A 24,932-nucleotide genomic window follows, 5' to 3' on the forward strand; every position below is an offset into this window, starting at 1 on the left:
GAGTCAGCTTTTTCTTCGTGCTTAAGAAGTACATTTAATGGTAACTGGAGTTTCTGCTGGAGCTCTCACACACTTTTCCACAGCCCTCTTTAAAAAATGTAAGATTTTAAATGCACTGTTGCCGTTGTCAATTTTAATGTCGGCCTATCCAGCTCTGAACACTATCATCAAGTTGTGATGAACAGCACATGTAACATGACAACTCAAACGGTTCCTTCAGCCTAACTATCTGCAGCTTTAGGAAATAAACATCGTCATATCGATCAGAACACATCAGCAGAAATTACACAAAGTGCTCAGCAACTGTAGTGAACCCCACACAAAAAGAACAAGTTCTCTGACTCTCAAACATTCTGAAGAAACTTGGATTTCACTGGAGATGAGGAAAGAATATTTGCCAATATGGAAAATAAATGTTATCACCTAAAAAGGCAAAGCCCCTGAACAGCTTGGAAGCTACAAGATGGGGCAATGAAAAGTGTGCTTATTTTGTTTTTGGAAAATAGCTCATTTTATTAAATATAAACACTTCATAAAATGTTATGAAATTTTAATGCCAACACCTGTTGTATGAGCCAGACTAATGTCAGTCCAAGCTCATGCAGGGATAGGCAACGTAAATTAATTAAAGATTCTAACAGGCTATATTCATATTAGATTACTAGTAACATGTTCTCCTTCAGAAAGAGGATCAACACATAACGATTTGACAGATATAGAGTTCATTAATTTGGAGGTAGTAGCAGGATGTTTAGAAAATCATGTTTCAATTGGGCAAAGTCATCACCATTTTGTGAAATCATGATTGACAAACTTATTAGAGTTAGTTAAGGCTGTAACAAGCAAGGTGAATGAAGAGGACCTTAACTGTATACTGTATTTGGATTTCCAAAAAGCATCCGATAAGGCATCATGTATAGATAACTCATGGTGTTTGGGACAATATGAATAGAGGATTGGCAGACTAACAGGAGGCAGAAAGTCAGGATAAATGGGGAATTTTCAGATTGGCAAACTCTAGGGCTTATGCCCGAAACGTCGATTCTCCTGTTCCCTGGATGCTGCCTGACCTGCTGCGCTTTTCCAGCAACACATTTCCAGCTCTGATCTCCAGCATCTGCAGACCTCACTTTCTCCTCAAACTCTAATGAGTGCAATGTCACAAGGACTTCATCTATTTATGAACAGATATTAATTTGGGTGATGGGCCCAACTATATTACAACCAAATGTGTTGGTACCAAAACAGACAGGAAAGTAAATTGTTAGAAAGTGAAAGTGACAAAGATCAACATAAAGTGAATGGATAAAAAAATGGCAGCTGCAGTATAATGTGGGAAAACATGAGTTCTTCTACTTTGGTTGAAAGGATAGAAAAGTTGACTATTATGTAAATACAGACAGACTGCAGAATGTGCCATGACAAAGGTTCGTGCACAGGTACAGCACATAATTATGAAATCAAATGGAATGTTGGCCTTTAAGGCAAGGGATGGAATTTAAAATTCAGAAAGTCTTGCTACAACTGTATTGGGCATTGGTGAGATTATCCCTAGAGTATTGGGTAAAGACTTTGTCTCCTTATTTAATGAAGAATGTACTTACACTGGAAACTGAGAAGATTCACTATGATTCTTGAGATAAAGGGGTTATCTTCTGAGGAAAGGCTGAGTAGGTACCAATACTCAGTGGCACAGTGGTTAGCAGTGCTGCCTCTCAGCATTAAGGAGCCAGGTTTGATTCCAGCCTCAGGTATTTGTCTGTATGGAGTTTGCACACTCTCCCATGATTGTGTGGATTTCTGCCCAATGCTCTGGTTTCCTCTCGCGGTCCAAAGATGTGCAGATTAGGTCAATTCGCATGTTGCATTGCCTTATAGTGTGCAGGATTACCCATGGTAAATGTGGGTCGGGGTGGGATGCTCCTCGGAAGGTCCATGTAGTCTTGATGGGCAGAATGACCTTTCTGCACTGTTGGGATTCTACATTCCTCGGAATCGAAAGGAATAAGAGGTGATTTTATTGAAAAATGTGAAATGTTAAGGGGCGTGACAGGGTGAATGCTGAAAGGATATTTCCTATCATGGTGGAAGCTAGAACCATGTGTCAAAGTTTAAAACAAAGAAGAGACTCCTATTAAGAGAAAGGCTAGAAGAAATTTCAGGGTCACTGAGCTTTGGAATTCTCTTCCCCAAAAAGCAACACCTGGATCACTGAGTCAGACTGATTTGATTAAAAACAGGGCCAAGAGTTAGGGTTGAGGCCGGTGGAGTGAACAGATACAGGAAATTAATATTACAGTTACACTAAACATGATTTTATTGAATGGCAAAGCAGATTTGACAGGACATACTGCCTGCTCTGGCTTCTCATGACCTTATGGTACAGTGGTAGTGTCCCTCTCTCTTAGCCAAGAGGCCATGGTTCAAATTACACCTCCTCCAGAGGTGGTCATAACATCCCTGAATGAACGGATTAGAAAATTCTATTTGCTTCTATTTGCCACAGTGTGGTGTCCTCTATTTGTACCAATCAGAGATGGGGAGGGCAAAGGGTTGGTTACTGAAATCCATGCCTTGACCTTGCCACAGTGGTCATATTCATGTTCAACTTCACGTTCACATATGCCTAACATCTCATGGCTGGATCCCTGAAGACCAGGCCACCAGAGATGATCATTAGGATCCGAAAATTGCAGGTCTCTATTGGCTGGTAGCTTAGAGAAGACTTCAGTAACGAGATATGTGATCCACCCGAGAAGCTCTGTGTCAGCTCACAGCCAGCCGTTTGGAGTTCATTCTGATGAGCTTGAAAGAGTCATACCACTGCACCATAAGGTCATGAGAAACAGAAGCAGGAGCAGGCCATATGGAACTGTCAAACCTGCTTTGCCAATAAAATCATATTTAGTGTAACTGTGACCTTAATTCCACTTTCCTGCCCATGCTCACGCCACCACCCCCAACCCTTTTTAATCAAAAATCTTGAATCCCTTTTTAATCAAAAATCAGTCTGGCTCAATTATCCAGGTGTGGCTTTCTGGGAAAGGGAATTCCAGATATCAGTGACTCTGAAATTTCTTCTAATCTAATCCTAATAGGAGAATCTTACTTTTTAAAACTTTGACTTCTGGTCCTAGCTTCCTCTACAGTGGGACATATCCTTTCAGCATCCACGCTGTCAAGTCTAAACATGGCTCCCTCTTGTACCTAACGCTTTGAACACTCAATGGTATTCATTTTGAGGGATCTCACCAATCAGTGCCAAGTTTAATAAAAGTAGATCTTTTTCCCAGACTGGGGGCGTGAATCCAAAATTAGAGGGCATAGTTTTAAGGTGAGACGGGAAAAATTTAAAAGGGACCGACGAGAAACGTTTTCACATAGAGGATGGTGTGTGTGTGTTGAGCTGCTACGGGGAATGGTGGAGGCTGATTCAATGACAACATTTAAAAGTATCTGGATGGGAATATGAATAGGAATGGTTTAGAGGGATATGGGCCGGATGCTGGCAAATGGAACTAGTTTTATTTCAAATATCTGTTTGGCACGTATGAGTTGGACCAAAGGATCTGTTTCCTTACTGTACATCTCTATGACTCTATGAGACGTGCTGAACTGTGATAGTGCGGCTAGATTTAAGCTACTCTGACAGCTAGTTTAGCACATTTGCTAAAGTCAGACCTTATTTGTTTTGTAACCAATCCAACATGTAAGAATTGTTTTAAACATATCATAAACAAATCATGATCAAAACACTGAAAAGCTCCTGGAAATTTTGTGACATTGACAAGTAGTGTTACAGAAGTGTACAATTAAACATCTGCATGGTCAAATATTTCCTTTTAAGGGTGTTGAAACATCAGCAGTTATTGTCATTAAACAGTCAGCATTTCAAAAAAAGCGAAAATCCTTCATGCTGCTGATTACAAATGATAATTGCAGGTAATTTGTCATTCTGCATAACTTGTGATAATTCAGACACTTGGCGAGTAGCCAAATGGTTCAACTGGATTCCAAGAATATCAATCATTCATCTTGATCTCACTTCCTTAAATTCTATTATTATTTTCCCTAACTTGGTTTCTTCTGAATGTACAGCTTCATGGTGAGGATAGAAAGGGGGGGGCAGTTCACAGTCCAGCCTCCCACTCAGAATCATCACTGCAGTAATGAACCTCTGGCATCAAGCCTCTCTAACCAGAACTTGGGAATTGGCTGAATTCATCCTTCCAATCAAGACTGCAACCTTTTCATAACTTAATTTAATGACCAGTCTTCACATGAGTTATGATAGGAGGTGTTCAAGGGCTTTTTCATGTTGTAAGGACGACATGTATTTTATTCGAAAATATAAACTGGAAAATAATAAAAGTTTGGACTGCTCGATTGCAGAGAATGAGCCAGTTTTTACAGAGATATATGTATATCTGATATGTATAATGGAAAATGGAACTGTGGGGTCATTCACAAGAATATAACTTTTCTGAAAGCTGAAACTTGATATCTTTGAGACTCACTGGCACTCGTGTGGTTGAGGGGAAACAAAGTAACTGTCCAGCAACAGGGTTTTGATTGATTGTAAGTGATGGTTTGTCACTGAACTGAGTGGAGTGAGTTCAGATAGGACACAAACCTCCAAAAAGCTTGAAAGCAAGCTGATCATTCCTTTTAACTGAAAACAAAACAACGCAACAATTTTGCAAAGAGTATTTTCTAAGTCAAGATCTAGGTCTGATAGACCAGTTACCGAATTGAGGGGGAGAGGGAGGGGCGAATGGCAGTCAACAACGTGATATACTTGCAAAAGCCGAAAAGAATTCTAAGAAAGTCACCTCATTTCCACATTTTGTTTGAATTTGGATCAACACATTTTATGCTCTTTTTTTTGTATGTATTTCCCACTAACAATAATCCTAAAAAGACTGCATCATTTGTCTGTACATCCTACATGTAAATGAATGTGTGTGCGTTTCAAGTTAAAGGAGGCATAGCTTAAACTTGCATTAGTAATTAATAAATTGTTTATGCCACATTAGTTTATCCTTTATTGGTTAAGTTTATTGCATTTTGTTTTTATGGATTGATTAAATCTGGTTGAGTTTCTTCCATTTCACATAGGGGTCATGTTCTAGCATTAACTGTATTAGAGATTAAATTGGGCATGTTAACACTTGTGATGGCTAATGGAATAAGGGCTTAATTTCAAGTTCACTATTTCCATAAGGGTTGTGATAATATATGATTTGGAGGTGCCGGTGTTGGACTGGGGTGTACAAAGTTAAAAATCACACAACACCAGGTTATAATCCAACAGGTTTATTGGAAGCACTAGCTTTCGGAGCGCCTTACAGAACAACTACATGATGAAGGAGCGTCGCTCCGAAAGCTAGTGCTTCCAAATAAACCTGCTGGACTATAACCTGGTGTTGTATGATTTTTAAAGTGAGAATACAAATAACTCTTGTTGGGGGTTAGAAGTATAATGACATTCATACAGCCAAGTAAAGTCATTAGGTGCAATCGGGAATAACAAACTTGATCAATTTCTCTTCTGCTTCATCCAAAAACAGCATCGGAACACCATTCCAGTTGCCACTAGCAAACAGCAAACTGGGAATAGGATTTGGGACCGCCCTGGTCTATACAGCTCATTATCACATGGTGCACAGCAAAGCTCGTCATGCAATAACAAACATTATACAACACAGTAGTAGCCCAATAGGTCTATAATGCTCTTCGAAAGAGGTACACAACACTCCAACTTCTCCATGGCCCTCCAAATCTTTTGCCTTCAAGTTTACATCTTATTAACTTTAAAACTTTTACTGCACCTGTTTCCACTATCCATTTGGAAATAAAATCCAGATCACATTTCTGTCTGTTAAAAAAAATCAATAAACCCTGTCCAATTCTTTTCTCAATTATCATAAATCTGTATTGTCTGACAGAATAAATCGGTTCTTCCAATTTACTCGAGCAAGAGCGTTTTGCAATTGTATGCACGGTAATTAAATCTCATCTTGACCTTCTATGGTCTGAGGGGGAAAAAAGAATCTCAACCTCTCTACTTTAATTGAAACAATTTTGCTGACTATGCAACATCAATGATAGCTACATAACTTTATTATATGAAAATTATTTAACATTAACATTTAAAATACAACCCTACCATTTGATTCCCTTACTAGCATGCAACTATAATAAAATTATCCTTAATTCAGGTGAAAATTTTCACTCTTAAATTTAGCAATAACAGTTTTATTTCTTCTGAATATTACCAGTGGTATTGTTCATATACATGGTAGAATTCACTTGTCTAATATATATGCTGTGAATGAGAAAAACGCAATGTGCATCTGTATCGTGTTCTTCACAATAGTAAGGTAGCACAAAGTACTCCACAACAAATGATTAAGGAAGCGGATTAAGTGAAAGATGTTGTCTTCATAATGACAGAAAGAGAGAGAGAGAGAGAGAGTGGGTACACAGACAAAGAGAGCAAGAAAGACAGAATATAAGTGACAGGGTGGAGATGTTTAGAGACTGAACTCCACAACAGCAAGACTTCTCGGTCATAGTAGCTTCCAACTTATGTGTTGTTTTATGTCAATGAAAATGGCTAATGAATCAACACAAGCTAAAGGAAGTTCAACCAAGGACAGTAGTCTGCAGAGAGTGCACATAATGCATCTATTCCCTTACCCGAAGCTCTTCCTGTTGTTGCTTTAACATCTCAAATTCGATGGCTGGTGTGGGTAACTGTGTAATTAACACCTGGGTCTCTTCAAGCCATGGCCAGAGCTCTTCGTAGGTCTCACAAAACTGACTGACCAAAGACTGAGCCCGTTCCAGCTGCAGGTATCTCTCTGCATTCATCTGGCTGATCACCTCATATTGTTTTTGAAGCATGTCCAGTTTGTTCTACAATACAAACAAAGCTCTTCAGTTAACTGAACTTACTATTACTAAACGAACAGTGTATCCACAATAAAAGCTTGCATTTATTTGGTGTCTTTAACAGAGTACATCATTTCAAGGTGCTTCACATGGGCAATATGAAACAAAATTTGACATGGGACTACATCAGGCCAATACTTTGACAGGGTAGCCAAACATTTAGGTTTTAAGGAGCATCAAAAATAATAGAAATGGAGTTGCTTTGGGAGGGAATTCCAAGACGTGGAGGCTTTGGAGTCAAGGATGATAATTTTTGTGGAAACTCAGTGAAACTATCTCAGCGAGGAAATTTTTATCATTCTCGGGTGCGGGAGTAGAAAACAAGAATTCCAAGGGAGGTGAACAGGGCAGTACAAGGTGAGATGTCCAAAGGAGGCAGAGGACTAGAGGATGAGGCCAATGTATGGTTTGGTAATTACAGTCACACCACTATTCTGATTGCCTTGATGAGGCTGGTAGTGGAAAAGGTGGCCAGAGGACACATTTTCATTTAGTCATTGATCCTCAGCCAGTTTGCCATTAAAGCCACAATGCTAATGCAACTGTAGACAATAAACTGTAAGGGTCTTATCCAAATGTGAACAAACACTCTGTGTGGAGAGATACAGATAGGTAGATGCCAGCTGATTCACTGGCAAGTGTACACAGGCAAGAGGGTGAAATTGTTAGAGTTAGGCCAAATGGGCAGCTCGATGAGATAGCAGGTTGAGACACTTTGTGTTGGTGATTATAATGAGTCAACACCAAGTGATTTGATGAATAGTTGAGAGTGAAACAGAGGGAGAGGGAGGCTCTAAGTTTACCTTAATGGGAATCAAGGCTGGGACAGTGACAGGAGAACATTCCAACAAGTTTTGATGGATTGGGATAAGGATTTAGCAAGGAAGGCTACATAAAAACAAAGACAAGAAGTGAGAGGAGGGGTTGATGACAGATCAAGAAAAGAGGTAAGTAGGGGAGAAAAAAAGAAAAGGAAGTGACCAGCTCAAGGTTCGAAGCAGTAGCTAAATTGTACAGGCAACTGTGGAAAACTCAAATTATATATAGTTCTGGTTAGGCAGCAATACTCAGAATACATACTTCATGATAGCAAATGGGTATGAGAGGGGGGCAACAGGAGGTGGTCAGAAGTTGAAATCAGACATCTTGTACTGGGATAACGTTGGTCTTGTCAGGTTGCAGCAGCATATAGCAACTAATTCACTTTCACATTTCGCTGCTCAAATCAAAACATTTGCTCTTGTTCTGATGGACCTTACACATGCTCAAACATAAAGTAATTAATACTGAATTCCTTTGTTTGCTCTTATACCTTCAGGGATGCTTTCTCTTCTTCAGTGCAGGAACTCATAATTTGATCTGCATTTGCAACAAGTTCATCAATTGTATCTTTGTGCCGCAAAATATCCATTGAAAATGCCTTAAAACATAAGGAATAACATCAGCATTTATTTCTAAACGATCCTTTTTTTATTCCAGACACAGCACAATGCTAAGAAAAATCATTTTAAGCTGTCTACACAATCTACATTAAATGACAATATGAAAGTAATACAAAGAACAGGTACTAGACCAGTCATTGTGGGATATCTGGAGTCCTGATCAATGTAAAGTTCAATTTCCTTTGAGATTTAAGTGAAAGATTCAAATTGAAATAAGAGCATGGCATATTGAGAAAAGAGCCTCTTGTTCACCATTCCTCATCCTAGTCATATGAAACAACATTCATTGTTCATTGATCACAGCATTTACAACAATCCTAGACAAGAAGGCTAGGTGGGGTTAGGAAGAGGTGTGGCACAATTTGAAAATTATATTCCTGTGGTGACACTGGATACTGCTACCTTTGGGACAGTTTGCAATTTTCAAAAGATCCTAGTAGGGAAGAGGAAATGAAAAAGCTGCTCACCATCAATTAACAGCCTTTAAACTCCTTAAGGAGTTTGCTAATTGGGCTAGCTGGAACAGAACGTGATTTTCAATCGTGATGTTAGGAGCCAGAATCTATCAGGGTGTCACGTTCCTGATCCTGTGGTGAAAATCTTCCCCAAGGTGAGCGGGACCCCAACGATTGCGAGATTTCAAAACTATTGGTCCAAAGTTACTTGCTCTTCCCAAACTTGTTACACTCACCACATCACAATATCTCAAAACTGCTCCTTTCTGAATGAAACTTAACTAATTGGGGTGGCATGGTGGTCCAGTGGTTAGCACTGCTACCTCACAGTGCCAGGTACCCAGGTTCAATTCCAGCTTTGGACGAGTGCCTATGTGGAGTTTGCATGTTCTCTTATTGTCTGTGTGAGTTTCCTCTGGATCCTCCGGTTTCTTCCCACATTCCAAAGATGTACAGGTTAGGAGGATTGGCCATGCTAAATTGCCCTGTAGCTTGCAGGCTAGGTGAGTTAACTATGATAAATGGGGGGCTATGGGGAAAAGGTGGATGCTCTTCAGAAGGTTGGTGCAGAGCTGATGAACTGAATGGACTCTATTTACACTGTAGTGATTCTGTGGTATTTGAAAGCATCATGACTAACTGCTTCCTTGTATCTTTTTATCACAGGTTGACAAATAACTCAATTAAATTTTATTTTTCCAGATTAGTTTTTCAGTTATCCCCTTCAAATTATCTGATTCCTTGGCTAATGTCTAAAGCTAATACATAAAGGTTTAAGCGAATCAGAGGCCAACAATCATGGGCTGTCTGCAATGGACAGATACTGAGCAAGTGAAACACCCTTTCCATTGGTTTATGTTTTGCTTGAACAAACTTTTTGGTGGGTTGTTCAATGCGATTTGCCCAGGTAACATTCAGAACTACAGAACACAGACCCATTATGGAATAGATGGTTTAGGACTCCAATGGATAAAACAATAAAAGCACATGAAGGGGTCACTGAGATGAGGGCATACCTCCGCCTTGCTCTGTGGCACTGGGCAATTGCCGGAGATCTTCACTATCCTTACACAGGGACTGAGTTCTCTGCAGCACCAATACACAGGTGGCACAGGACAAGATGTACCAAGACCCAATCTCGCACATTACTCGTTTAAAACAAGACGACAACATGGAGCTATCAAATATCAAAAGCAAAAGGCTGAAATATTCTCATTCAAAATAAAAACAGGGTAATGCAGAGAGTGTGCACTATATCCTTCCATAAAATTTGAAGAGACCTGCAGTTAAACTGAATACATAGACATCTGTACAAGGAATCTATAGTTTTTCAGTACATCGCATTACCTTTTGAACTTGTAACTCAGCAGAGGTCTGATCTTGTTCAAGCCTTATGTCACCAAGTGATTTGAGCTTCTTCTCTGTTTCTGTGATCCAGGCAATCTCTGCATCTGCTGCTTGTTCAAACTGGTGAGGAGGAGGAAGGAGAATAGTCAGTTAAACAGTAAAGTCACCTTGAAGTGAAACATTAGTTTCTGCTTCTAGCTTACAGCCTCCCTCAACAGTGAGCATTCCCAAGTCATTCGTTTCCTGTGACTGGAGAATTTGGGGGAGGCGGGAGTATAGTAGGTGAGGACTATTGCCACATTCATGTAATGACTGGCAGAAAAGTAGTCATGTGTACTGTCCAATCTTTCAATTTTTAAAATTCTGATCACTTTAAACCCCTACCACCACTCTACTTGTGATCACCATGGACCCGGAATCAGGGCAATTCTCATATATATGTATGCCCATGAGATTTCTTGGACTGGTTTTCATTACCTGAGGCATTGAGAAAATTTGTTTCTACATTAATTTCCCTAAGCAGCCTGGTCTTTCTCCTCTGGTTTCTGCCTCTGCCAAGAAATGAAGTGGCTGTGCCATTATGCAGCCATCATAGTGTGAGGCAAGCTCCCTTGGTCACACCACACACACACACACACACACACCACTGCTCAGACCACTAGTTAACTGACAACATTACACAATGTAACATGTTACAGGCTTTAAAAAGACCCCTTTCAATTTTTAAGCAATCATTGTTAACCAGCACAAAAACCCGCCTAGGCTATTCTTAAGAATCTCTGCTGCTGATTATCAAGAAGGATTGCCTTTCCAATGCTGACTCTCTACCCAACTGTCCCGACATGCCTTGAACCTTGATGAAAGGATTAATTGTCTGAAACAATGTCATTTATCTCCTGATTCTCCAGTCAGGATGCTGCCTGACCTGCTGAATCTTTCCACTTCTTATAGATTTCCATAATCCTGCAGAATTTTGCTTTAACCTCAAAGTATCTTTGCACCTTATAACTCTGAAGTCCTACCTAAGGTACCTCTTTCGAGGCTCAGTAGTCCCAGTTAGTCTCTAACAATGGGAGTCAGTACTAATGTTCTGGTTGACTCCAGCTTTATCATCTAGCATACTGCTTTCTCTGTACTCTGTGCAGAGGAGTCCATCTAGAGCACTGTGCAGTCTCAGTATGACATCTGGAAATATGAACTGAACCAATTCGGCAGCAAACAAGAATACAGTTTCATCAGCCTTCTGAGAAATGATTCTTTAACTTTCAGTGATCTGTTTGTGGTTCAGTTTTCAACAAGACTCAAGGAACTCCGATTCATTGTAATTAACAATATGGGTAAGACCATCATAAAAAGGGAATGTTATGTTTATTGCTAGTAGTCCTAACATACGGATGGTTACGGGGAACTATGTCCTACCTAAACACAGTTAAAAATCACACAACACCAGGTTATAGTCCAAAAGGTTTAATTGGAAGTACACTAGCTTTCGGAGCGACGCGCCTTCATCAGGTGATAGTCTATTGGACTATAACCTGGTGTTGTGTGATTTTTAACTTTGTACACCCCAGTCCAACACCGGCATCTCCAAATCATGACTACCTAAACACAATTAACTTGTTGCATATCAGCTGTCAAACTGAAATAATGAAACTTATACTAATAATATAAATATATGGGCTCATTATTCACCTCTGACCTCATCATATACCTTAGCAATTCAACACTTCAGAAAGAAAAGAAAGACTTGTATTCATAATCTCAGGATGTCCTAAGGTGCATTAAAACTAAAAAGTTTGCAACGATTACGGACCCATATACAAAAAGTTCAAAACATGTGACTGGACTCATCAATCGCCCTACATTATAGCAGTGACTACACTTCCATTAGTGCTTCACTGACCGTGAAGCAAGGTCAGAAATCCTTCGATCATGAAAGGTGATCTATAAACAAAAGTTATTTCTTTGGCAATACACAATTCTAGGTTGCATTTTTACAAAGTTTCCTGGTTCTCTACAGCTTAAGACATCTGGCTGTCTGTTCATGGTTTAGTCAAACTAGCAGTAATCACTACATATTTATGTTTATCGTATTGGACCACCGTAAGGTAGTTGCAAATGAAATCACTCTATATTAAGATTTTATTAACTGAATCCATGGAAAACAACTGTGAGCTTCACTCAACTCGAAACTTAATAATGTTGTACGATTTTAAGTAATTCTTGCATAGTTAGTGTTTTTTTAAAGAACATACATCATTAATTTCTAATGCAGCGTGCCAAGAGATGGTGATTTCGCTATAAAGGCTGGCACTTCATGTCACTATAGTGGCTTTGCGATATCTTATGATCCATATTAAGTTGTCCCACCACTCTGCTGTGTGCCTGTGATTTGAGCAGAATCTTTCTCTTAAATGCCATTTCCTGTGTTGTCTGTTTGTGGTCCGTACAATAATTTGATAGTACGAATGCAAGAAGAGCTGGCAGAAAGGGTTAACTGACCACTGGACTGAAATAGTGTGGTCATATTATCTGTACACAGCTCCTTGAAGGAACAGAGATTCAGTATCACAAAGGCATCTAAAAACTTTGCAAATCAACTGGCTTAGACCCATATCCCACCAGCAGTGACAAGGAAAGAGGTGCTCCAGGTGCAATGCATTAGAACATCAGGCAACTTTGATCCATGCTGTATTGAACTCAGTATCACACTGAGCACAGCTAATGAATTACACATGACCCAGAGACCTACACAGACAAAATCTGGTGCACGTAGCACTCAGAAAACCTCCAAAGCTTCTGTACTGATAGGATTTCAAAATACATGAAGATACACCCAACTTTTCAAATTTAAGTAAGTGAAAGTGATAAATGATATCCAGGGCTCTTTAACATACAAAATGTCAACCTTTCCAAAAATGTTGTGACAATAAATTTAAAAGTTTAACCAGAATGAAAGACTTCGTGATTTGAGGTAAACATAAAATGGTGAAAAACGTAACTAATAGCTCAAGTGCATGTCAGGTTTCAAATTTAAATTTCCAGCATAAATCCAGAACTGGTCAGACTAATTTGTCCTAATGTCTAAGAATAATGCCACAGTTTATTTTGTGTACTGAATCCAGCAAGATTTGCTCACCTTTAAAGTGGTGAGGCAGATATGTCAGCAGATGGCTCAGAATAGAATATGATTCTTGCCAACGTTGACTGAGTTCTATAAGCCCAACTATAAAATGACTAGATCCATGCAACATAAGGAATAAGGAAAACATCTCTTTCTGATTAAGATTTTATTCCATAGCTTAGAAAGCAAGAGGGGGCTATTTGGCCCACCGTGCCTGTTTTGGGTCTTGTGACAGAGCAGTCATGCTCAATTTCTCAAGATTGTGTTTATTTGTAATCCTGCAGGTCCCTCATCCTCAAGTATTTATCCAACTCCATTTCACAAATTTTCATGGAATCAACTTCAGTCACCTTCTCGGGTAGAACATTCCAGATCCTATCAACTCCCAGTGGAATAGGTTTCTCATCTCTCTTTTCAATTTTTTGCCTACTTCTTTAAATTCATGACCTTGGTTATTAATCTGTTGACAATTCCATACCTTTTTTTCAGTTATTCATTGGACGAGAGCTGGCTAGGCAACATTTATTGCTCCTCCCTTATTGCTCAGTGGGCAACTAAGAGTCAACTACATTGCTGTGGATCTGAAATCACATGTAGGCCAGACCAGGAAAGGATGGCAGTTTCCTTTGCTAAAGGACATTAGTGAACCAGATGGGTTTTTTTGATGATCAACAATCATGGTTATCATTCGACTCTTAATTTCAGATTTTTGTTTTGAATTGAAAATTCGAGGCAGGATTCAAACCTAGTTCTTTGGAAATTATGCGGGTTGCTGGATTAACAGTCCAGTGATAATACCTCAAGACCATCGCCTCCCCTCATACTGTTTTTTTTCATCAATGGTACAATAACGAAACCCAACTGCTGAACTGTTGCACACTCTATAGATATCAATCAAATTCAAAATCTTAACTTTGATGAAATTAAAACAAAATGGAGCACCTTGTATTAAAAAACAGCCCAACACATTCTTTACCTTCTACCTCTTCACCTCCCCATTTTTAAATGAATGACTCCCGCTTGATGAAATAAAAACAGTAAATGCTGAAAATACTCAGTATGCCAGGTAGTGTCTATGGACAGAGAAACAGTTAACAATTCAGCTTGATGACCTTTCATCAGAAATTTATTTTCGGTCCCAGATTTCCAGCATACACAATATTCTGTTTGTATAATAGTTCATAGTGAACTGTTTTACCATATGTTGGACTAACAGATGGGCATGGATTCAATCTGATCAACATGATAGAGCTCTCAACAGAAAATGTTTGTCAAATACTATTTCAAGAGAATGCCCTCTTAAACGTTGAGCAACGCTATCCCCAACCCCAATCATTATAATTGAGAAAACAACAACATGTAGCTCCAACACAAATTTTTACTTTGCACATGGAACCGACCAACACCCACAATGCTCACTATTCTGCAAGCATGAGGAAAGGTTATTTCAGTGAAGAGCATTCTGAAGTTACTTTGTGGTTCCATTAATCCTCAGAATTCAGGAAATCAAAAGTTACGTTCTGAAGAGAAGTCACACTGGACTCTGTTTCTCTCTTCACAGATGCTGCCATATCTGCTGAGTTTCTCTACCATATTGCTTGTTTCAGAATTCCAGCATACTCAGTATTTTGCTTTTATTCGGATGACCTGTTCGCCTTGGTTTGTGCTTAAGCCATGGAGAGAAACTTGAACCTGGAACTTTATATTTCCAAGGTAAGTGTCACCTGCTGACCCTACACATTGGGTGCACATCAGGGCGCCTTCCTAGAATAAAGATCATTCAAACATCATGTCGTCTCAACTGGTGTGTCATCACGATTCGAATAAAAACAGTAAATGCCTTCAATCTCCACCTATTCCGTCTCTTCTCCTGTCTAACTCCTCCATCATTGCCTCCATCCATTACTATGGAACTTTCTCTTCACCCAAGCAATATTTTGGTGTAGATTCTCTATAACAGACAGCCTGCCTTTACCATATGGCCTACAAAGCAACTTTGTTGGCATTCCCTTTGATGTGTACAGGCAGCTTGAAGAAACAGGTAAAAACATAGGACGTAACTGATCCTACATGACAATCATGCAGACCAAGTGGATACACAAAATTTATGAACTTCCTGCCTTGATCAGCACAGACACTGACAGGTTATGAATCAAAATCCCTGCATGCAAAAAAAGCTGTCCAATTCTAACCCCTCAAGTCTAACCTTGGATTTAGTCAGTTTGCAGCAATTTTTGTCTGTTTATCAAATTTGCTTTGATATTGGGATGATAGGAAATAAATATCCCATTGAAGAAGTGAATAGTCAATTTGAAATAAGACAACAAGTGGAACTTTCCCCATCCCCACTGTTTATCAATGTAGGCCAGAAGGAGAATTCCAGCCTTAGTGTGTTATCAACAGTATACTTACCTCAAAGCAAAGCACATCAAAGCAATAGCTCATATTACAAGAAATCTGGCATTTTGACAACTGTGTAAAACATCACCATCAAACAAAACTGGAAACGCTAAGTTGAAATGAAAACTGATTTTCTGAAGTGCCTTGTTTAACAAAGTCCATGTAGCATACAACATCTGAAAGTGTGAAATCTCAGGTGCAGGCTATGAAATATAACTAGGATGCAGTGTTCAAATACAGAATATAATTTAGGTATTTCTCACTTTCGCTTTCTTAGAAAAATACAACTTTATTCCTGTTTATATATATTTCAGTCGATGATCAAGGATGAAGTTAGATGGGACAAATAACTTTTTCAGGTTTCATGCTTTATGTTAGAGCCCAGAAACAGACATTTTGTTGAATGTCAGACTCAGGAACTGGAACTGTACTGGGAGCTGGTGAACCTTTTTTCTAAAGTTGAGTTTTTCCCTTCAATTAACTAAACATTATTCATTAACAGAAGGCAAGTTTTTGCAACCCTGAATCAGGGATATACACGCTCTACAATAAACTACAGCTAGCTATTTAGTGGTTAGTTTAATCTGGTTTTTTAAAGCTTGTCAGTTGTTTTTCATGAAGCATAAATATATACTTTCCCTCAGTGCTGCCTGTACAGAGAGTAAAGTAGGAGTTTGAGTTACAGGCAGTTCTGCAAAGGAATTGGGTGGTGGTGGTGGAGGAAAGGGTAGGGTGGAGAGGGTAGGGTGGGATGGTGGGTGGAGTTTCTTTCTTCTGTTACTGTTTTTAGTCTCCTGTAACTGGATCTTACTTCAGTACAAAGGAAGAAGCTGCTGGTGAGTATTGATAAATGTTCTGCTATTCTAATTGCAATAAATATTTTTCAAGTTACCGGATGGTAAGTAAACTTGGTCAACTGGAGTTTACATCCTTCAACATGTATGAAGTCATTACACATCATATGACCCACATGAGATCACATTGCAGGAAATGTCACCAATTGTAAAAGCTTGGCTTTCAGATTTGGAACTTGAGCAGTGGCCTGACTCACTGTCATGTATCCATGATGTAGAGGACTATGTGGATGGCATGTCTTAGGAAGTAGTCATGACCCTTCCTAAGGTTAGAAACATTTAGATTTTATTATCATTTGTACTCAAGTACTGAAGGACAGTAGTACAATGAGAAGTATATAATGTCACCACACATGGCGCAATCTTCGGTACAAAGGTACCTACGTACAACAAAACTTAGGTACAAAGTGATAAAAGAAACAAAGTTTAAAAAGTTAAGCATTATCTTCACAGAATAAGTAGAAAAATAAAGAAATAAGGTCATAGTTAATATTAAAGGTAGCAAGAGAATGGTTGATTTCCAGGCAGTCTAAGACAAGCAGACAGGCAATGCAGGTGTCACCTGAATCTATCTTGCTTGCCAATTGGTATTCAATTTTGTATAATGGTGATGTTTCTTAGGGAGAATTCATCCATAACCAGGTTTGTGGCACTACAGGAAACTCAGCCATACAGGGAGAGGGAGGCTAAGAAGAATGAGAAGTGCAACAGTGCTGGGGGATTAGACAGGTGTTTCTGCAGCCATTGATTTGACTTTGGGATGGAATGTGGCCTCATGGTGCCTGGGTAAAGGATGTTATGAAGCAACTATGCAACATTTTTCTGAAGAAATGAAATCAGCCAGAGGTCATGGCCCATTTTGGTAACAGTGACTTATGGCGGAATCAGGATAGGATTTTGGAAGCAGTTTTCAGGGATCCAGATAGAACACTGAAATGCAGAACCTCTAAAGTGGTAGTGTCAGAATTACTCAGAATCTCACATGCTAGTGAGCATTGAAATAAGAGAATTGAGTAATTAAACATGGCTGGAAAGCTGGTGTAAGAGTTAAGGCATCAGATTTGAGAGATATTGGGACTGATTCTGAGGAAAGTGGCACCTTTAGAAGCTGGTTTATCTTTGTGTCCTCTGATTACTGACCACGTAGTCACACGAAAACAATCTCTCCTCATTTACTCCACCAAAACCATTCATGATTTTGAGCACTTTCATAGAACATTCATAGAATCCCTACATTGTGGAAACAGGCCCTTCAGCCCAACAAGTCCACACCAACCCTCCGAAGACTAACCCTCTCAGACACATTCCCCCACCCCAGATCCATTCCCCTCCCCCATATTTACCCCTGACTAATGCATCTAACCTACACTATGGGCAATTTAGCACGGCCAATTCACCTAACCTGCACATCTTTGGACTGTGGGAGGAAACCAGAGTACCTGAAGTAAACCCACCCAGGCAACGAGGAAACCAGAGTACCTGAAGTAAACCCACCCAGGCAACGTGAGAACGTGCAAACTCCACACAGTTGCCCAAGGCTGAAATCGAACCTGGGTCCCTGGCGCTGCCTGCACATCTTTGGACTGTGGGAGGAAACCAGAGTACCTGAAGTAAACCCACCCAGGCAACGTGAGAACGTGCAAACTCCACACAGACAGTTGCCCAAGGCTGAAATCGAACCTGGGTCCCTGGCGCTGTGAGGCAGCAGTGCTAACCACTGAGCCATCGTGCCACCCCACAGGAAATTCATCAAATCTTTCCTGCTCTAAAGCGGATCAACTCCATGTTTCTCTAGTGCCATCACATAACTGCAAAATCTCATTTCCTGGTACTATTCCAATAAATCTGAACTATCTCCAAAGCCTTGATGTCCTTCCAAAAGCAAATTCTCACATAGAGTCCAAAAACAAAACAATTTGTTCTTCAACTCATATTAGTATTAACAACTGGATGCCAATTATCCCTTTTAAACATCCCATTTCTTTAGAAACAGAAAAGCACACCAGTTTTGAAATGCTGGAAATAACCTCGAAATGCTGAGGCAGTTACCTGCACCCTGAAAGGTTGCTGTGGAGGTTTTAACATGGAAGTGTTGTTACACAAGGCCAGAGGTTAACTTTGCCCTAAGCAAAGTTCAGCTCTCAGAAAATAATAAGTGTCTGTTTATCATTAAAGTGACAATTAAAGTTAGGGAAAACATAATTGTGAGAATGCAGAGTAAAGTTGTCTACAGTTGGATTAATGCCTTGGGTAAAACTGTTCAACTCAGCATTTTGCTTTGAGTTTTGTCTTCCAGTAGTTGTAGAGTTCTTTTTGTGCTTTTTTCTCTTCAAGGTTTTTTTCGGGGTAGAGAGCCGCACAGTGGTAACATCACTGGTCTAGTGATCAGAAACCCAGGCTAATATTCCGGGATCACAGATTCTGATTAAGTGTATCCCCAGGGCATTATGGGAAATTAGGGAAGAAATTGCAGGGCCCCTAGCAGAGGTATTTGTCTCATCTACAGCCATGGGTGAGGTACTGGAGAACTGGAAGGTGTCTAACATTGTGCTTTTATTTAGGAGAAACTGTTAAGAGAAGGCTAGGAACTACAGACCGGTGGGTCTGACATCTGTGGTGGGTAAGTTTTTGGAGCGGATTCTAAGGAGAGGATTTACATACATTTGGAGAGGCAAGGACTGATTAGGGATAGTCAGTAAGGCTTTGTGCATGGGAAATAGTATATCACAAACTTGATTGAGCTTTTTGAGGATGTAACCAAAAAACTTGATGAGGGCAGAGCAGTGGACATTGTTTACATGGAATTTAGTAAAGCCTTTGACAAGGTTTCGCATGGTAGATTGGTTAGTAAAGTTAAATCACATGGGATCCAGGGTGGGCTTGCCAACTGTATACAAAACTGGCTTGACAGTAGGAAATACAGAATGCTGATGGTGACTTATTTCTTGAACTGGAAGCCTGTGACCAGCAGTACTCTGCAGGGATTGATGCTGGGTCCACATTTGTCCGTCATTTATATAACCCATCTGGATGAGAATTTTGGAGGCATGGTTAGTAAAATTGATGGTGTGGTCGAAAGGGAAGAAGGTTATGTAAGATTACAAGGAATCTTGATCAACTGGGCCAATAGGCTGAGGTGTGGCAGATTGAGTTTAATTTGATAAATGTGAGGTATTTTACTTTGGTGGTTCATATGTGGAATGCAGATATGGTTACAACATTTAAAAGACATTTGGGCAGGTACATGAACAGAAAGATTTAGAGGAATATGGGCCAAACACAGGCATGTGGGACTAGTTCAATTTTGGAAAATCTGTCAGCATGTTTCCATGTTGTCTAAGGGTAACTGCTTTCAGTGAGTTAAATGTTCCTTATACTGCATAAATTAAGTGTGATGGATTTCTGCTCTGTACAGACCTCAATAGAACAAATGATGGAACAGACAGATGGTTTTAACAATGAACAACTTAGCTCTGCTTCAGCTTTCACATGCCACTTGAAGCAACATCAAGCTGTGCATCTTTAAACGTTTTCCAAAAGCTCCTTTGTCAAGGAGGAATAATGAGATGGCAGCACAATTTGCATAATCAAATGCATCTTCCGTGGTGTAACATAAGACAAAGTGTGACATACCTGCTGAGATCTTTGTATAGCAGCATCTATTTCTTCCACCTTCTGTGCTATGGTGTCGCTCACAAATCTATAACGCTCGTTGTCATCAGATACCAGTTTATCGAGTCCTTCTCTCGCTCTCCATGGGACCAACTCCAATAAAGCACTGCTGACCTCATTAACTGTGTCCAGGCTTACCCTGTGCTCCATCATCTCTTTCCTCAACTCCTGGGTAAGAGAACAAGAGAGATACCTCATCACACACTAGATGGATTTAATGAATTGTTATCCTGCCAATTTGGACATTGTACAGTACGATAAAAGCAACAAACCATCTCACTCTAATGAGTAGACATGTTTTCCTTCCTCTCCCAAGATTGGCCAGACCAGTGAAATCCCCCTATGAAACCCTTTGGGACAATACCTGTACAAACTCTGTCCCTCAGGTTAGTAACACCAAGGTACCAAAACTTCTGCCACGAGACTGGTTGAGAACAATTTTAGTTCAACCCACTAATCAGGAAGCAGTCAAATTTTGATGCAGTGCTGATTCTATACCCTCCCCAGTTTTGATTGTAATGGAATGTAAAATTAGATAGTGGGTGTAAAATGTTCTGAATGATGTAGTAGGTTTCATGGCCCAGGAGTAAGGTTAACACCAGCCTTGACTATGTCAGTCGAGGTTTCTGTACATATACTGTAGGGTAACAATATATAAATCGGATTAAAATTCTGGAAGGAAAATATGATAAGGAATGCAAGAATACTTTTGACTTCGTTTGAGTAAAGGTTATGGAATTTTTTTAAAATGTTGAGACCAATTGTTAAAAACAAATTTTAAAGAGGATACTGATCTTATGCGAAGTAGACAGTATCTTTAATATTATAAACTAAGAAAAACCAAATCACATATCTGTGTGTGGGGTAGAACCTTTGCTTTCAGCAATAGTGCAAATTTGGAGATTTGCAAGTTCGCAGCCTCATCTTATATCTCTCTTCGTGTTTAATTTCAAAGGAATTAAGATATAAAATGAGCTGCTGACTTGTTATTGCTCAAGCCACTGTTTGTCCCATTGTTCATCATTAATGCAGTATAACTCCATTAATTAAAGATTAAACTGATTACTAATCGTAATTCCCAACTTGTAATCAAGCTGCAGACCTGTTCATGGCTTAACCAACTGAAAGATGATTTATTTCAGACAGCCTAATTTCCCTAATTTTGCACCCACTGTCTAATCTTACATTCTATTATCAACATGGGGGAGGGTATAAAATCAGCATTGCATCAAAGTTGGACAGTTTCATGACTGGAGGTAAAATTGTCCTCAGTCAGTCCTGTGACAGACATTTTGGTGCATTGGTGTTTCCTTGATATTTTTCTACTTGACCCCCACAGTGGCCCTCAGCATGTTCCTGAGATGTAGATTACAAGAGAATGAGCAATTCTGCCAAGACAGCACTTTTGAAGAAGAAAATAAGCCACGGGGAGATAATGACTGAAATGTCCTTAATTCAGTAAATAAAATGTAAGCCAAAATAACAGTCAATAAATAGAGTAAAGTAAGTGGTGTTTGTCCTCTTTGAAAAGCAATGAAAGACATCATTTTAAAGATGCCCAATTGTGATGATTTTACAAATTTCTGCTAATCACAAGCTCTGATGATAATATATTTTTTGAAAACACTGATGATATGTTAATCAGAAGTGTATCTCAGTTTCAATGACCCGCAGACAGTGGTCACCTTCTTCAATACAGAGATAAACTCTATCCTTTCAAAAGCATTAAGACTTATTATTGCCTTCCCAGAGCAGCTGCTGGAAACAATGAAAAACACAGGCCTCCATCTTATAGGCGGTCGACTCAGCAACACCCAAGCTGGAAACACAGGGAGCGGTTACTCAAAGGTCAAGTCTCTGCTTGAGTGATTTCCTGACATCGTACGGACACTGTTCATCCAACTATTGAAGTGTGAGATTACACAAAGTATACCAACAAATCAATCCCTCACGTAACAACTGTTCATCCAGTTGGTTCAACCACCATCCCTTTTATTGGCATCGCTGCACAATCTGATATATATCCACAACAAAGCAGCTTAAGGTAGCAATTTACTGAGACATCAAACACACATGATCATGAGCACGCATTCATTAAAACACAGTGATACATACTAAGGGGTACACAAAAACACATACATTAACATACAAACCAGCTGACGTAATGGAACTATCGTATTTGTAAAGAATTGAATCACAATTGTGGCAGAGCTGAAGGAGGCCATTTAGCCCATTATGTCTGCATGGCTTTCTAAATGAGGAATTCTCTAATGCCATTCTCTTGTATCTTACCTCTAACCCTTCCTTTTCAGATAACAATCTCAATTCCTTTTGAATGCTTGGGTTGAACAGCCTCCACCAAACTCTCAGACAGCAAATTCTTGACTTCAAAAATTTGCCACATGACCAAGTTTTTCCTCATCTTCCTTTGCTTCTTTTGACAGTTACTTTAAATCTGTGCTGTCTCGTCCTCAACCCTTTCATTGGTGGGAACAGCCTTTTCCTATTTAGTCTGTCTGGAACCCCCATAACTGTGAGCAACTAGACTAGATTGCCACTCAGCTTTTGCCTTCTCCAAGGAAAACAGTCTTAACTTCTTTAATATGCCTTCATAACTGAAGTTCCTAATCTCTGGAATCAATCTGGTAAATCTCTTCTGCACTCTCTCTGATACATTACATCTTTCCTAAACTGTGGTGCCCAGAGTGTAGATACAAAACTTGAGCAGAGACCAAACTGGTGACTTCTACAAGTTCAACATCACCTCCTTGCTCCTGTACACCATGGCCCTATTAATAAAGCCTGGGGTCTTGAATGCTTGACAAACCTCTTTCTCGACCTGTTCTGCCTTCAATCCTTCAGTGCCTATGCACATATACTTGGATTGCTCCTGCAGCTCTTTTTAGAAATTTACCTTTTATTTTATATGGTCTCTCCAAGTTAGAACAGAATCCATAGTGTGGAAACAGGCCAAGTTCTTCCTACCAAAACTAATCAAACTTCATCAAGCAGTTGTCTGCCACTCCACTAACTCCTTTTGATGTTCAACATTCTTCTTCTCCTCAGTTTGCAAAGCTTCCAAGTTTTGCATCATCTGCAAATTTTGAAATTGTGTCCTGTACATCAAGGTCATTAATATATATCAGGAAAAGGAAGGGTCCCATCAACCAGCCCTGAGGATATCTACTATAAACCTTCCTCCAGTCCGAAAAACATCCATTAACCAGTATGCTCTTTTTCCTGTCACTCAGTCAATCTGTGTCCATGTTGCTACTGTCCAATTTATTTCATGAGATATATCTTTGCCCACAAATCTATTGTGTGGCACTGTATTAAGTGCCTTTAGGGGGACCATGTTCATGACATCAACAGCTTTGCCCCTCAAACTAAATGCAAACACACACTGACATGATGGAAATTCCTATTTGTAGATACTGAACTAATGCATACACACAAGCTACATGTACACAAACACCTGCAACTCAAACACACACATTAACATAATGGAAAGCACTTACTCATGTAGAAGCTGAAATAATGAGGCAAGAGATAAATTCAGATTTTAAAAAAAAATTGCAGATATATCACAGAGTAAGAAATATATACATGTGCACAGAAGTTACAATGGAAATAACCACCTACTTTCTGTCTCTTCTGTGTTTGAGCTAGCTGTTCTCCCGCAAAAACCTCAGAAGCATACGTGGTCAGTTCAGCCTCCACCTTCTCGAGCCAGGTAGTTAATAACTCATGAGCAGACTGAAACTTAGTAGCCAGCTGAAGGGCCTGTTCTAGGGTTTTCAAGACTTTTCCACTGGTAGTAGTAATGTCAGCATAGCGTGCTTTGATGCCATCTAGCCTTTCCTGAATGATTATAACTTCATCCCCTATACAAGGAAAAACAGAAAGTTAAAATGCTCCAAATATAGTGTGGACTAATGTGCAGTTACAAGCAAGGGGACAAATAATTTCAGATTCTTTGTTTTTTCATTCAATCTCCTAACCCTGAGATTTGCATTTATTAATCACCTTCCACAACCTCTGAATATTTCAAAACAGTTTAAAGCCTAGGACGAAATGAGTGCAGCAGAAATGGTGCCAGGTTGTTGGCCCACTTTGCCACACCAAAGCACCATCCCAACAATGACAGGTCAGGATTGCAACATGCCATCCAAATCTCTGGAAGATATAGACTGTAGGGAAATAGATGGTGACATTTTGTAAAATGTCCAGATTACAGAGGAGGAAGTGCTGGATGTCTTGAAATGGTTAAAAGTAGATAAATCCCCAGGACCTGATCAGGTGTACCCGAGAACTCTGTGGAAGCGAGAGAAGTGATTGCTGGGCCTCTTGCTGAGGTATTTGTATCATCGATAGTCACAGGAGAGGTGCTGGAAGACTGGAGGTTGGCAAACGTGGTGCCACTGTTTAAGAAGGGCGGTAAAGACAAGCCAGGGAACTATAGACCAGTGAGCCTGACCTCGTTGGTGTGCAAGTTGTTGGAGGGAATCCTGAGGTACAGGATGTATATGTATTTGGAAAGGCAAAGACTGATTCAGGATAGTCAACATGGCTTTGTGCATGGGAAATCATGTCTCACAAACTTGATTGAGTTTTTTGAAGAAGTAACAAAGAAGATTGATGAGGCCAGAGCAGTAGATGTGATCTATATGGACTTCAGTAA

At 39.7% G+C, this 24,932-nt stretch overlaps 1 protein-coding gene across 6 annotated transcripts in view; it reads right to left on the reverse strand.

The window, feature by feature from the left end:
• dst (dystonin) overlaps positions 1–24,932 on the reverse strand; it is a 642,458-nt gene that overhangs the window by 96,574 nt on the left and 520,952 nt on the right. For all 6 annotated transcript variants that reach the window (XM_043681258.1, XM_043681269.1, XM_043681284.1 and 3 more), the window contains 5 exons: positions 23,894–24,135; positions 20,213–20,419; positions 10,202–10,321; positions 8,270–8,377; positions 6,703–6,921 (listed from right to left, as the gene is read on the reverse strand). In XM_043681258.1, coding sequence (XP_043537193.1) covers positions 6,703–6,921; positions 8,270–8,377; positions 10,202–10,321; positions 20,213–20,419; positions 23,894–24,135 — 896 coding nt within the window. The remainder of the gene's footprint in view (positions 1–6,702; positions 6,922–8,269; positions 8,378–10,201; positions 10,322–20,212; positions 20,420–23,893; positions 24,136–24,932) is intronic.

This window comes from Chiloscyllium plagiosum, chromosome 3, assembly GCF_004010195.1.
Source record: "Chiloscyllium plagiosum isolate BGI_BamShark_2017 chromosome 3, ASM401019v2, whole genome shotgun sequence".
In the NCBI taxonomy this organism is placed as follows: Eukaryota; Metazoa; Chordata; class Chondrichthyes; order Orectolobiformes; family Hemiscylliidae; genus Chiloscyllium; species Chiloscyllium plagiosum.